Raw genomic sequence first — 14,713 nt, 5'->3', positions numbered from 1 at the left:
TTTAATCTGTCTCTCCAAAAGTTGTCTGCTTTAGGAAAAATAAATCACCAATCTACAGGAACTCCAAATAAACTAAAAATCGTACATTTGGTGTATGTAATAAATCTTTTCTTTTGATACAAAGTAAGATGGAAACTATTCAGTAATAGAAAAATCAGTTTCTCTGCTTTTCAAATACCATATGTTCAACAAATATTTAAAGAATATTAGTTTAAGGAAGTCCCAAATTATTAACCTATCTAGAGTATCCATATATCTCAAATGGATTGAAGATCCTATGTGGTAATTTCTCTATTGCCTATGCAGCATATAATCATGCTATAATCATTCATTTTAGCTTGGTGTGGACATTGCTAACATTTAACATGTGTTGAATGTCAGAGTTTTCCTAAATAAGCAAATAGTCTGATTTCTGTAGCAAGATTTTTCATTATTCTTTCTGTGTTTCTTAGATGATTTCTTTCACAAAGAACTCTTCTAGTTTGGCCATTAGAAAAATCTTTAGATTTTTGCCTCCATGCTGGTTTAAGAGAGGACAAGAGGAAAATAAACCATATCACCAATTTTTCTCATGATTTAGAGTATGGTTATGTTTTCAACCTAATAGGTGTTTTTTAATGAGCATAGTTGGGTTGTTGATTCTGTTTTTATTCTTATTTTTTTAGCCTGGCTAGCTGTTAATTTGGAACTCTCTTTGTACTATTGGCCCATCCAGAAGTGCAAGGTACCTGTATTTAACACTAAGCGAGGACAGATTTCTGTTTCACATAACTGTCTGCTTTCCCAGTACCCTAACTGCAGGTCTATTCTACAGTTGAGGACTTTAAAAAAAGAAATTTGGGCCAACAACTTTCTATTCTGTGAAGTTAGGCCAACCATTTTCTAGGACTGCCACCAATTTTTATAAGAAAAGATATTTTTCCATACAAAGATGTAGAAAGATTATCATCATAGAATAAAGTCTTTCCCATGAAAGAATAGTGATTTGATTTGACAGTGATAGGATTTCTGCAATAAAATCATATTTTATTTTCATCTGCAGCGTAACTTGGAGAAGCCCCAGAGAATGAGCATTCACTGCCTGGTGGAATGTGTGGTCAACTGTCAGCTCTCAGGGTGGACAGCTTGGACAGAATGTTCAAAGACTTGTGGCCATGGAGGTATTTGGGTTCCCTATGTTTGTCCCCACTAAACAGTTTGGTTTTTATTTTTTTTTATTAATTTTTTTTTAATTCTAATTTTTTAAAGTAGGCACCATGCCCAGTGCAGAGCCCAATGTGCATCTTGAACCTCACAACCCTGAGATCAAGACCCGAGCTGAGATCAAGAGTCGGTTGGTTCACTGACTGAGCCACCTAGGTGCCCCAACAGTTTGGTTTTTATTTTTGTTTTTGTTTGTTTGTTTGTTTTAAATATCATAGGATGCTAAGAACATAGGATTTCTTTCAATTTTTTTTTTAAGATTTTATTTATTTATTTGAGAGAGAGAGAATGAGAGAGATCACATGAGAGTGGGGAGGGTCAGAGGGAGAAGCAGACTCCCCGCCGAGCAGGGAGCCCAATGTGGGACTCGATCCAGGGACTCCAGGATCATGACCTGAGCCAAAGGCAGTCGCTTAACCAACTGAGCCACCCAGGCGCCCAAGTTTGGTTTTTAAATACCTTTCTGTATGCCATAACTTGACAAATGGGCATAAGGCATGTTGGCCAGTTGGTGGAGGCAATGTGAGGCCGACCCAGAGGGGAAGAGAGATAGAACTTGCCTTGTATCAGTCCTTTCTGTCGAGGTAGAGGTTGCAAACCTGACCTGTCCACAGTGGCAGACACCAAAAGAACTGCTAGCCCAGTGAGACAGTATTTTTTCAAAAGGTCATAAACTCAGGGTACCTGGGTGGCTCAGTCAGTTAAGCGTCCAAATCTTGAGTTCGGCTCAGGTCATGATCTCAATGCTCTGTGCTGGAGGTGTGGAGCCTGCTTAAGATTCTCTTTTTCCCTCTCCCTCCAGCCAACCCCCCTTCTAAAAAAAAAAAAAAAAATCATAAGCTCAACAAAATATTGGCCTCCATGGTTTTTGGAAGAAGTATGTATTATGTAAGTAATCTTGTGTCAGACAAACCCCCAAATCACAATGGCTTAATATCCCAGACTAGAGACTAATTTTTCACTCACATAAAAGGAGGGGTTGTTTGCACTTTAAAAAGTCAATCAAGAACACAGGTTGATGGAGGATCTACCACTTTAACAGAACCAGTTTTCTCTGGAGGGTGCCTTCCCGTTGGCTCTATGCAGGTAACATACATCCTTCCCATCTATATTATACAAAATTTCATCCCATGTTCCCAGCTCAATGCAAGATGGTCAGGCAGCAAATGTAGTTTCTAGATGGCCAGTCACTTCTCAGCAATAGTGTTCACTATGGAGGAAAAGGAGTATAAATCTGTGGTGAACAGATAGCAACCATTACCACAAGTTCCCAGGATTTCAGTGGGCAAATGATATACAGTGGCAAGGAATGAAAGGCAACTGATACTCAGAAGCTAGGCAAATGGATATATAGATAGCACTTCAGCACCAGACTAAAGTGGGGACCAAGACATTGTCCATGGAAAAGAGCACAAGAAAATAATTGGAAAGCACAGACCTGTGGTCTAGGATAGGGCTGCGTTTCTGATAAAGAGTTCTACTTTAGCACAAGGTAGATGTCAGATATTTGGATTAGGGCCCTAGGGAAAAATCTTGTTGTATGGTTAGGCACTAAGCAGAAGAGAAGGGAAGAATTGCAAGTTGCAGGAGTCATGGAATCAAAATGGGAGGAGGATACACCAAGACCTGGATCTGATTGTCAAACAAATATTTGGGACAGGTTTCTAGAAGTGACTGGACCACGGGCACTAGGACATAGGCTCATTTCTAAGCTACTCCCAAATGAGTGTGCTGGAGTTGCAGATAATTCTCTGCCTCAGTTGGCATTATCTAAGGAACTGAGGTAGGATGCATCATGGAAAAGGGGCTCATGTGTGAACTCAGCTATCAGATTTTGGTAACAGAGCTGAGAACAGTAATCAGGATCTGTATTAGGAAAATGTGGCTAAGGGAATTGAAAACTACTTCTGCAAAGAGCATCACTCACAATGAAAATATGGGAGTTACAATGTTCAATAATGACATGCCATTTCCTGCACAGTTGAGAGCCTGTGCTCTCAAAGAACCTCAGGAAACCAAATGAAAAGTCTCAAGTTTTCCATGATTGACTGACTGTTCCTCAAATATTCTGATCGGCAGCATGGTATAGTTTCCAGTTGAGCATCCACTTTAAAGTTGGGTAAATCTAGGTTCAAATTGCAGCTGTTTAGGCAAATTACTTAATCTGATTCTCAGCTGCTTTATCTATAAAATAGAATGCAGGCACACTGGAGGTGTTTTGGTTTGAGAATTAAATAATATGAAGTATATGAACACCTAGTGCAGTAACTGACACATCCTGGGTGTTTATTGTATGTTAATTTTCATCTCCATCTTCTTAGCTCCCAGTAGTAGAGAGGGTCATTGGAGACTCCCTAGGATCTTTCAAGGATTATTCTATAGACTTAGGCACTCTGTCTCCCAATCTCATTTCTCATCCTTTTACCCCACTTAAAATCCATACATCATAATCACAGCCTAAGGTTATTTTTAAAATGCAAATTTGAACAACTGTCTTCTTATTGACTTAAGAGCCATTTATCCATTAAACAACTACCCATGTGTCAGTTCTAGTTCAATGTGTTGGGGGGCAGCAGTGGGTGGGAGGTAGACACTTGCCCTCTTCTCGTGGAGTTGCTATGTAGTTGAGGGACAATAGACAAGCAAAGAGGTAATATTGTATGTTGGTGAGTTCACTACAGACTCATACAAATGAAAGGTGTTTTTCACATTAGTGATGTCTTTTGTCAGAACAGCTGGTTGCTCCTCTCCAGCAGTGACTCACCCTGGTTATTCCACAGCTATAAACACTGCAGTCTTGTCCTCATGGGTTTCTGGGAGGTGTCTCTTTTACAGTGGTAAAGGGTAGCATGGAAAAGTAGAGAAAGGATGAAGTCCCGAACTGTAAGCATGGTCCACAAAGACCTGTGGGATCTCACCCATGCCTGCCTCTCTATGCTCATCACCCTCCACTGATCCCTTGGCTCTCTTTGCTCTAATACAGTGTATTTCAGTCACATCCTTCAGTGTATGCTACGTTTCCTTATGTGGAGCATCTTACCACCACCCCACTACTGCCTCCTACTATTCTTCTTATGCAAGAATTGAATCAGTTGTAATGTCTATATGTCTGAGGGGCCAAAGACCCTGTTTGGGTTCTTCATGGGTAAATCCCCCCAGTTCCCATGAGCACAGTACCTGACACATTGGAGGAATTTCAGTTAGTATCTGTCATTGCCCATGTTGTTCTGCATCATAGGGGAAGAGCCTGCGTACTGGATCACAAGCCCAAAGGCAGCCAAACCCTGCCAGTGGATGTTTTTCTCACCCTCTAACTAAATCCATATGTCTTAGGTCCCCTTACCCAAGAAAGTGTTCAATGCAAAGGAGACAGATCTGTTTATTATTATTTTTGCCTGGCAGCCCTAATTCTGCCACTGTACCAAGTCAGTGAAACATGACAGATCTCCATGTTATGCTAATACACTACCTTTAAAAATAAGACCCTTAATTTTAAGTTTAGTATTCAAGTATTTAAGTTTTCAAGCAGTTCTGTTAGTGCTGTAGATTCAGCAACCCCTGTGTGTTTATTAGAAAGACAAAAACAAAAGAAAAACCTTTCCAAATCTGAATCCCACTATTGGAGAATTCTAGGTAATTAGAGTGTGAACTTAAATTCACCTTTTCTAAGCCTTAGAATAATAAACAAAGAGAAACAATCAAAGATTTCCTACGGAAGTCATTGTGTGAACTAAGGTACCAGTGGTACTGGGGAAGGAATGTTAACTACTTGGAGAAATCAAGTTGCATAAAGGACTTGAAAGTCATCTAAATAGTATTCATGGGCATTCAATATAGCACTAGTTACAAATCATCTCTAGCTAGTTTCTAAGGGTCTATTAGGATATCTTCTTGGGACTCTTCTTGATCTTTAGATGTCTTGATCTCCTGAATTGTCATATGTAATTATACCTTTAAAAATATATTCCACAATCCTGATAACTGTCAGACCCTCCAGTGATCTAAATGTGTGTGTATTCCGTGTTCCTTTATTCATTCAACAAAGATTTATAAAGTTTATTAACTATTATCCTGGCACCTAACAGTGTCTTCTTTCATTATCAAAAGTGGCAATGTGAAAAGTAAATTATATGGTGACCATGCTATTTAGACATCTGTTCTTGAAGGCAGGACTGTAGAAGTATTATTCATATATTTTACAAATATTCATTGGATGCTTTCTGAGTGTCAGGCGTTCTCCTAACAGCTGAGGCCACACTATAGGAGACAGAAAGGCTCCCAGGCAAACAGAGCCCCCCGACATCATACAATGAATGTTCTGGTGGATGGTGATGACAAGACAGATAGCAAATAAATGAGGATATAAACACAAAAATAACCGATGTCCATGATGAAACCAAAACAGATCATGTGATGGAGAATAAGGAGAACAAGTATTTTGCAAGGGAGTGAGGGATGGGGGAAGAAAGGCTCCTGACGAGGTGATATTTAGGTCAACATTGAATGACAAGGTGCCACCGCTCCTATAACTGGTGTTTTCTTTAGAAGGCTGCTCTTACTCAACCTCACAGGCATTTTTTGACTACCTGTTACATTGAAGCCTCTGTCAGGTCCTACAGACAAAAACGTAAAAATAAGTATTTTTCTAATTACATTTGTCCCCAGTTTCAATTTTAACAAATACACTGAACAGTACAAAGAAGAACAGGACACATGGCCTTAGAATTTCTAAGCACCCACCCTCAGGATATTGCAGAGAGAGCCTTTGTGGTTACATTACATTATACCCCACAGCCCCCAAACTCCTCCAGTTCCAGCCCCAGTCTTAGAGCACCACTCTTCCTTGATCATCAACCACCCCCACACAGGCAGATAGTAATGTTTCCAAAATGAGAGAATTATGTATTTAGATCATGCCTTAATCCTCATGCAGCACAACCTAAAAGCAATAAGCAAACAGCGATCATCAAAAGCAAAAATGTATGGCACAGATGAATGTGTTTCTTAAAAGAGACCAAACTCTGGAGTTGAAAGGGTTGGAAGCTATCGTCGAAAAGCATCTGTACCTTGTCCCTTCTGAGACAGTGTGCCAGCAGCTGTCTTTTGTATGAGCCGCTTTCATTTTTCCAACTGTTGATGGCAATGGGGCAGAAACCATGAGAGGAGATAGTTTATTTAGTCACATTAAAGTGGGCAAGCAAGTTGCCTGGGAGTCTGACTCCAGCACCTGCGGCTCTCCGCTGACTTCTTTATCAAAGGGAAAAAAGTTCACACAGTTGTCTCAGTTTATGAATTCGCTGGCTGTCAGGCAAATGCTGGTGTGCTAGATGTTCCAGATGCTCCCCCCACGAGCCACACTTCACCATCAAATCCACAGAACTACATTGATCTGGGGAGAGATTCTGAAATGAGCTCTTTCTTTATTTTCCAAGCGTCTGGATTGCCTCTTTAATGTACACCTGATGCTTGGCATATACTTTCTAATTGTGTTAAAGATTTCAAGGTCAGAACAGTTTGAATCCAATTTATTTCACGTCAGAGAGAGACTGATTCTAAGCTTCCACTAAGGGATCTTTTTAGATAGATTTCAAAGATCAAAGCTTGTAATAGAAGAGCTTAATATTTGGATTAGTCATGTTCTTTGCTGAATTTTCATCAGTTCGGTGGAATGTAGAACTCCCTAAATTTAGCATATCATGAATTATTCATAATTATTATTTAACTGATAACACTCTAAGAATGTTATTAATCCCAAACTGTGATTTTTTTTCCTATTTTGTATTTTTTAATTCACTGTATATGAGTTTGTTTCCTACATTATGTAATCCAGCCTGATTCTGTGTTTCCCAGAACATATAATTTTTGTCAACTCTGGCCTATAATGCAAAAATAATTTTGTATTAACTCCAAAGTACCCCAACTTTTTTATTTTTCTGGCTTTTTTTTTTTTTTTCTTTTTAAGCAAAGGTAAGCTGGTAACCTTCAGTTTTAGTGTCTGTATAAAATGTGATCACTGTGGTATCCTTGATTAGGCACAGTCCAATAGTTAAACAATTCAAACTTATTTGTTATATCAAGCACTTAGTTCCTATGACAAGAGAATAAGAAGCTAAATTATAGAATGGTAGAATGGGGAAACAAAAGACTGAACAAGAAACCAGGAGATCTGAGTTTTTGAGCTGGCTTTTCCAATGGCAAGTTGTAGGTCTTTGAACTAGTCTTTGCAGAACTCGCACTACTTTTTATCTGTAAGCTGATGAAATGTTAGAATAATTACTTTTTAACATCTCTTAGTCAAAGGCACAATAATTGGAGCCCGAAGTGTTTTAGTAACTTTTTACAATACCACAAAATATAGGCATAGGCATAACTTTACAAGTGAGGTGATAAGTAAGCTGCTCAAGGTCATGTAGCTTGTCAGTTATGGAGGAAAGATTCAAAGCCATGTTCAGGTGTCTCCAAAGCTCTATTTGTTCTATTTTGCCCCTTTGCATCTGACACTGTACTTGTAAATGTTCATGTTATGTCCATGGTCCTGTGTATCACTTTATAAAAATTCTCATAATTTATAGGTATATTTAAAAATAAGCAGAGGAAATGGATCTCAGATTGGAACACAAAGAGCAGTAAGGGTTTTAAGAAGTCCCCCGGAATTTTAAGCCTCCTAAATGTATACTTGTTTCCTAATCAGTCATGTCACGTATTAATTAGCCTATCAATTGGAACGTAGCTGCAGGGAGCCAATATTACCTAGGAAAGGTGTGACTCTGATGGACACAGTAGCTGGAGGATGACCAAAATCACTCTCTCTGCCCTTCTCCTTTTGCGCCACATGGGGAGCTCCTTATTGGGGTATTTCTGCCGTATAAAGGTTTTTACAGTGGTCCATCACATTTTGTTAGCTTTTAATGGGACTGAAATGTGTTTGTTGAGAGTAGAAGTGGAGATGAGTGGCTAGAACACACTACAGAGAAGTCTGGAGCTCTTTATTTCCAAGCAAAGCCAAAGGTGCCTAATCTTCTATCCTTGAAACACCTATCAGGATCCGTGATCTCTAAAACTGTGGTCTTGTCATTTCTTGCTTAGCTGACCTCATTCCCAGATAGATGGTCAGGTCTTGGACTAGTCTACTTTACTGTGAAAGGCTTATGGAATCTTTATCTTGCCTAACTTGAGTGTTCTCTCGGATGACAGGTATCTGGATGCCTGCAGCAATTTTCAGATCGGCCAAGGAATCCCTCTGTAGGGGAAACCCTTGGACCGTAGCTCTGAATGCAGAACTGTTACCATATCTTCCATCTCTAACAATGCCAACCACAGGCCAAAGATCAGTCTTTAGGTTGCCGATCAGGGCCAAAAGTTTTCCCCGCTCTGTTACATTAGGAAATAACATTGATAACATAACATAATAAAAGAAAAAAAGAAAAAGAAAATAACATTGATCCCAAATCCATGACCACCAGAGCGTATATTTAAAACAATGTTTACACTTAAACTTGGATAAAACATCTAGGCAGTATTTTTTTAAGTTTTTTTTTTGTTTGTTTGTTTTTTTAAGTAAACTCCACACACACGTGGGGCTCAAACTCACAACCCTGAAATCAAAGGTCACATGTTCTACCAACTGAGCCAGCCTGGTGCCTATAAGTGATATTTGTTAAGAGAATTAAACAGTAGATTCCAGTATAAAGAGCCCATGAAATTAACTGAACATTTTAGACAATGTAACTTTCCACTGCTTTCAGAAATTTACTGACAAGTACCCCAAAACAAATAAAGAGCTTTCAGAGTGGAAGATGATGTTAGTACTATAATTTTAATTATATTTTACCAAAGGAAAATTTGAAATATATGAAAACAGGCGACACATTTGTTGCACAGGGTAGACCTAAGTACACATTTCCGACTTGTCCAAGTGGCCTAACAATTACAGCATAGCATCTGATACCTGACTTGGACCAGATGAAAACCTTTGAGAAGCACATGCTTTTAGAGTAAGATAGATCTTTATTCCAATCTTGCTAGTTGTGTGATTTTGCAAAGGAAATATTTTAACTTCTCTGAGCTTCAGTTTATGAAGTGAGAATATTAATAAATGTGTGTTAAGCAGAGTCTGAGATTGGGATTCTTGTGGAAGTGATTTATTTGAGGGTAGTAGGGAGAACAGGTGCTCTCGGAGGAAGGGAGAGCCAAGCAGGCAGGATAAGGAAGGGAAAAGAACTAAGCAAGAATATTGCTATATCACCTCTGTATCATAGCACATTGTATTCACTTAAGTAACTTAGTCCCTCCCCTCCATAACAAGGAATACTTTTATAATGACAAAAGGTATTATACAATAAGTTGTCTTAACCAGAGACACATGTGATAAAAATTTATTAATAGATTGACATGACCAGCTATTAATGAGGTTTTTGTTGGTATCCGCTGGCTTCTTTTTCATTTATTTTGCCATCTGCTAGTATTTGTTACTAATATTAAGTAGCAGGCACCAAAAGCTTAAGAACAAATCCATAGGAGGAAAAACTTAAAAGTGGAAACACTGTATTAAGTAACCTAGTCGTTGGGTGCACATCAGAAAGGACTACCATCAACTTGAGGTTAGTGACATTGAGCCCCACCTTTCTGGTGTAAGTTGGCCAATCCCTTGTAGATGTCAGCTCTGGAAGACCATTATGCATATGCCTTGAAAATTCAATTCCTATTCAAAAGAAATAATGCCTAGGTAGAAAGCAAACCAGTCATAATATTCAAATGACATGCTATAAGCTCAAAGTGACTTCTTTATACTACTGTTGTTATAGTTACATGTCTGCAGTGCATTGAGGTTTATGGGTATGTTCATCTAAATTGCTCAGATATTTTAGTTAATGAACTATTTAAGGTTAAATAGGTATGTTCTTTATTGCTCATTATTCTTGTATTTCCTTTTCCACTTTCCCCTATATATATACTTTGCATTGTTTGGTCATATTCAAACTGTCCAGAGCTATCAAAACCATAATTTTTAAGCCAATGACCATATGTCAGGGCCGCAGAAGAACTATTGTTTAAAACGTGCCACTATAAAGGTATATGATGGCTGGCTCCTTGGATCTGAAAGTCTGGTCAGAGAACCACTGCACTGACTCCATTTCCTTTTATAAATTTATAAATTGACAAATATTTAAACAGCTTTGTGAGTTTTTTTTACTGCTTACATTTTCCACATCCTCTTTGTCAGTGGGGCCCCAGAGTGAAGTCTGAATACTTCAGTGGGAGTGTGATCTGGTCCAAAGTGCTTTAAACCTATACGCAGGTACCATATAGGCCTCACTTTGGGCGTGTGTGGGGTGTGTGTTTGTGTTACCATTCATGTACCTCACTGTCTTTTTTTTTTTTTTTTTTTTTTTGGCATTCTTACCATGCAGTTCTTTTTTCTTCATTGCAAGTAATTATTGCTAATTTAACAGTAGACCCAATATCACTGTTGCTCATAATGAGTTCCCAATATTCCTCAAGGGAGGAGAGGAAAAGGCTCCGAGAATTGCTAGCAAAGCTACCCTACTGTAATTTGGGTCTTTATTAATCAGAAACATATTTTGTAAGGGAGTGCTTTTCTATCTTTTATAGCCTGAAGAGTAGATGAACACAGTCGATTGCTGTTTTTACATCTCTTTGGTATTGCTTGTTAAACATCTTATCTATAGCTACTATTGAATTCAGTTTCCAAATAGAGTCCTAGTCCTCTGTCTTTTACTGAAAAACATAAACCCAAACGAGGAATCCAGACAGAGTGTCCAAGAAAATGCCCCTATTTTCAGATTGGAAACATCGGGATATGCATGGTAGCAATCTTCACTCTTACTCTGAGGGCAGAAGGAATCCAAGCCGCGGTGTAAGAGGTTTGGTGGGTTTGGGACAAGGCAGAATCATTAGGGATTTCATAGTTGTATGCGTTTCATATCATAAGCCTAGTAAAATACCGGTAGAAGCAGTCAACGCCAGTTCTAGAAATAGATATGAAATAGCAGTTGTTAAATGGTGAAAAATAGAAGTTTTAACAACCACCTGTTATATTTTAGATATACTGGTAAGGTGGTTTATATATGGTATTTTTTTTATTTATATAACCAATGTGAGATGACTCTAAGGAATCCTCATCATTTCAGTACTTTTCACCTGAGTCAGCATAATTGTGAGTTCTGAAGGAAGCCAAAGCCTTTATAATATCAAAATATTCACTAATGAACTGACCATTTATGAAACCATCCCCCAACCAACAAGCTTTCTCCACTGACACATGTTCTGTCATTTCATCAGAGTATTTGCTGGTCAGTCTCTAGCTTCAAATAGAGTATGTACCCAAAACAAAGGGATACAAAAGGGAACGATTTGTACACCAAAGATTAAAGGGAGCTCTTGGGAAACTTGATGAAAAGTGAGTCGAAGGCCAAAGACTCTGATGATCAAACTGCAAAAGCCAGTCATGAAACAATGGATCATTTATAGGGTAATCATAAAATTACATAAGAAATATTAATAGCTAATTTATTATTTGTCCTAATAATGATTACATTGTTGCAACTATCATCTACATGGTAGTTGATATTAGATCAAGTAAACTCACTTGCATACTTTTTAGTTCCAGAAAAAGTCCCATTTAGACGTTTTTATTAAAAATAATTTAATTCCCATTGCAACAGATGGATTGTTAAGTGGCATTTTCCCCAGCATAAATTATTCTCAGATAGTAAGAACTTTCTGTCTACTTTATTTTACAGAAGAGGAAATTCATGTTCAGAGGAGTTAAAATACTTCCATGTAGTCACATCATTTACGAGCTGTCAAATTGAGAGAACTGTTTCCAACTAGAGAATTTTGATGCCAAGTCCAGGTTTCTTTTCACCATACATCAGCTATTTTTTTTTTAAATTCTCTTTCTCTTATGTTCTATATCACATTGTAACTTTAAATATCTTTAATTTGGCCACATTTTCCACTGCTTTCCCCCCACATGAAAATTCACTATCACCAAAACAATTTCTTTAGGCTCCCGATTTTAAGGGTTCCTTTTAGAATAATCAGTGTTGAGAGAGATTGCTTGGTTGGATATTCCATCCCGTCTTATGTTTGGAATCCCAGGCAATTTTAGACTACTACCATTGGAGATGGTGGGCCTCCTCATTGATACCATCTGTAGTCCATGTAGCTAGATGTAATATTTACAACTGCAGGATTTGTGAAAGAGTGCTTAATTTGGAGGGTGCTTTCTCTGATTATTTAATACAACCCAAATATCCCTGACTTAAGAGAAAAAAGAGGGGTGCCTAGGTGGCTCGGTTAAGTGGCTGACCAGCTCAGGTCATGATCTTGGGGTCCTGAAATAGAGGTCTGCCTCCCTGCTCAGCAGGGAGCCTGCATCTCCCTCTGCCTGCCACTCCCCCTGCCTGTGCTCTCTCTCTCTCTCTGACAAATAAATAAAATTAAAAAAGAAACTCAAAAAATATCAAGTACCCCCACAGAAACCTTTTACATACTCATGCCTTCATTAGCAAAATTTTTGTCATTGAACTTTAATATTAGCCACTTAAACATGGCAATACGCTTCAAAATGTAGGATTATTATAAGCTCCTTGGTTTTAAATATGTGTTCTTGGTAGTGCTCAGCATTGTTTGAAAACCCTATTTTTTGTGTTAGGATAGCAAAAGGCAGTAGTAATCGGCATTGTTTGAAAACCTTATTTTTGTGTTAGGATAGCAAAAGGCAGAGAAATCACATGGCTGTGCTTTCAATGAATGATTTGAAGACTTTCATTATTTCAGAAAGTAATAGCATCATTTTTTTCCTGTTGAATACATTAGGTTCCCCCCACCTCTATGTCCAGCCAAAGATATCTGTCACTTTAATAGAAATAACTAGAATAGTTCTAAAGTAATGGCCATCTGCATGCCATCAATTCAAGAACAAACTTGAAATTATTTGGTTATAATGAAATATAGCCTCTTTAGCTGTGATAAAAGCAACACTGCATTATTATTATTCTTACAGCGATGGATAGAATAGAATGCAATTATAATGACATTTAGGGTAATAGCTATTTAGGTTAAGAGAATAAACATAAAGATTATTATAAAACTGACGAGTATTTAAGCAAGAATTAATGTAAAATCTTAAACCAAATGTATTCACCAAACAGGGACAACATTTCATATGAATGATGTCCAACTGATATGATTTGAGTGATGCTGGGTAGAACATCAAAAACACATGGTCTTCATAGGAACTCTCACCCAAGAAGAATGGGTCAATTCTGTTGTTAACCAAGCATGTGTCATTTTTGACTCAAATTTTACCTTCCCATAAAAGAACGTGGTAAGTAGCTATCCTTGCTCTCTCAACTCAGGGCTAACACAGCAGCCTCTGGAGAAGAACTGAGTTTGAATCCTGTTTTGCGACTTACTAATTTTTTTGACCATAGACAAGTGAGTTAAAGTCTCCCTCATTTTCCTTATCCATAGTATGTGAAGAATTTTCCTTTAGGGTTGTTCTTCGGCATTTAAGTATTTAGAATATTACCTTAGTATTTGGTACCTGCTCAGTAATTGTATTGCTATATCATCACACATTTTCAGATACCAGATATCATGTAGACAATGTATGAAAATATGAATTAAACAGATATTCAGTTAGTGTTTAATATATGTGAAGCACCATGTTAGGGACAGAAGCCTAAACCTCAAGGATGAAGAATGCAGTGATTGGAACCTCCTAGGGGCGCCTGGGTGGCTTAGTCGGTTAAGTTTTCGACTCTTGATATTGGCTCAGGTCTCAATCACAGGGTGGTAAGTTCAAGCCCCATGTTGGGTTCCACACTGGGCCTGGAGCCTAATTAAAAAACAAAAAACAAAAAACTTTTTCCTCAAAGGTTTTCTCAGAGGGAATTAGTTTACCACAAAATCTATAATCTTCTGGTAGCCAGTAAGAGGTCTAGTCTGCTGAAAGGTGAGTCACTCTTACTTGTCCCTGAACTTGAGGGCATCTGAGAATTATTCCAACCCAGGGCTTCCAAGTGAATTCTGTGTCGAGGTCCTCCCTAGCTTTCCATTTTTCTTAACATATAAATCTAGAATTTTGACATCAACTAAAGGACCATACTTTAAATAGCTTTCATAGCACTGCCTCAACCTAATCTTCCTGTAGCTCTGTTTGGGCCACGTTGCCCTCCTGTCAGTTCCTCAAATGTGGCTTGCTCCTTTGCATCTCAGGACTTCTTCGCATGCCCTTTCTTCACTTTCTGTATATCCTGTCTGGCTGACTTTTTCAGATTTCTGCTCAAAGGTCAGCTGCTCACAGAAATGTTCTGATGGCCTCCCAGACTGGCCTATGTCCCCATAACATGCTTTCGTGGAACCCTCTTTTTCTTTTTTATCACAAATACAATTACATAGTTAACTTTATAACAACAATGGAAGGACATCATATTCACAGACAATAGTAATGAAACTACTTGCACATAGAATCTCATCC

At 38.2% G+C, this 14,713-nt stretch overlaps 1 protein-coding gene across 1 annotated transcript in view; it reads left to right on the top strand.

Moving 5' to 3' along the window:
* The window catches only part of THSD7B (thrombospondin type 1 domain containing 7B), an 870,666-nt gene that overhangs the window by 832,303 nt on the left and 23,650 nt on the right, over positions 1–14,713 (top strand). Inside the window, exon 20 of the mRNA XM_032411208.1 lies at positions 1,043–1,160. Coding sequence (XP_032267099.1) covers positions 1,043–1,160 — 118 coding nt within the window. The remainder of the gene's footprint in view (positions 1–1,042; positions 1,161–14,713) is intronic.

The sequence above is a fragment of the Phoca vitulina genome, unplaced genomic scaffold (assembly GCF_004348235.1).
Source record: "Phoca vitulina isolate PV1807 unplaced genomic scaffold, GSC_HSeal_1.0 scaffold1, whole genome shotgun sequence".
Classification (NCBI taxonomy): Eukaryota; Metazoa; Chordata; class Mammalia; order Carnivora; family Phocidae; genus Phoca; species Phoca vitulina.
The sequence above is the reverse complement of the archived record's forward strand: the minus strand, read 5'-3'. Positions and strand labels throughout refer to the sequence as shown.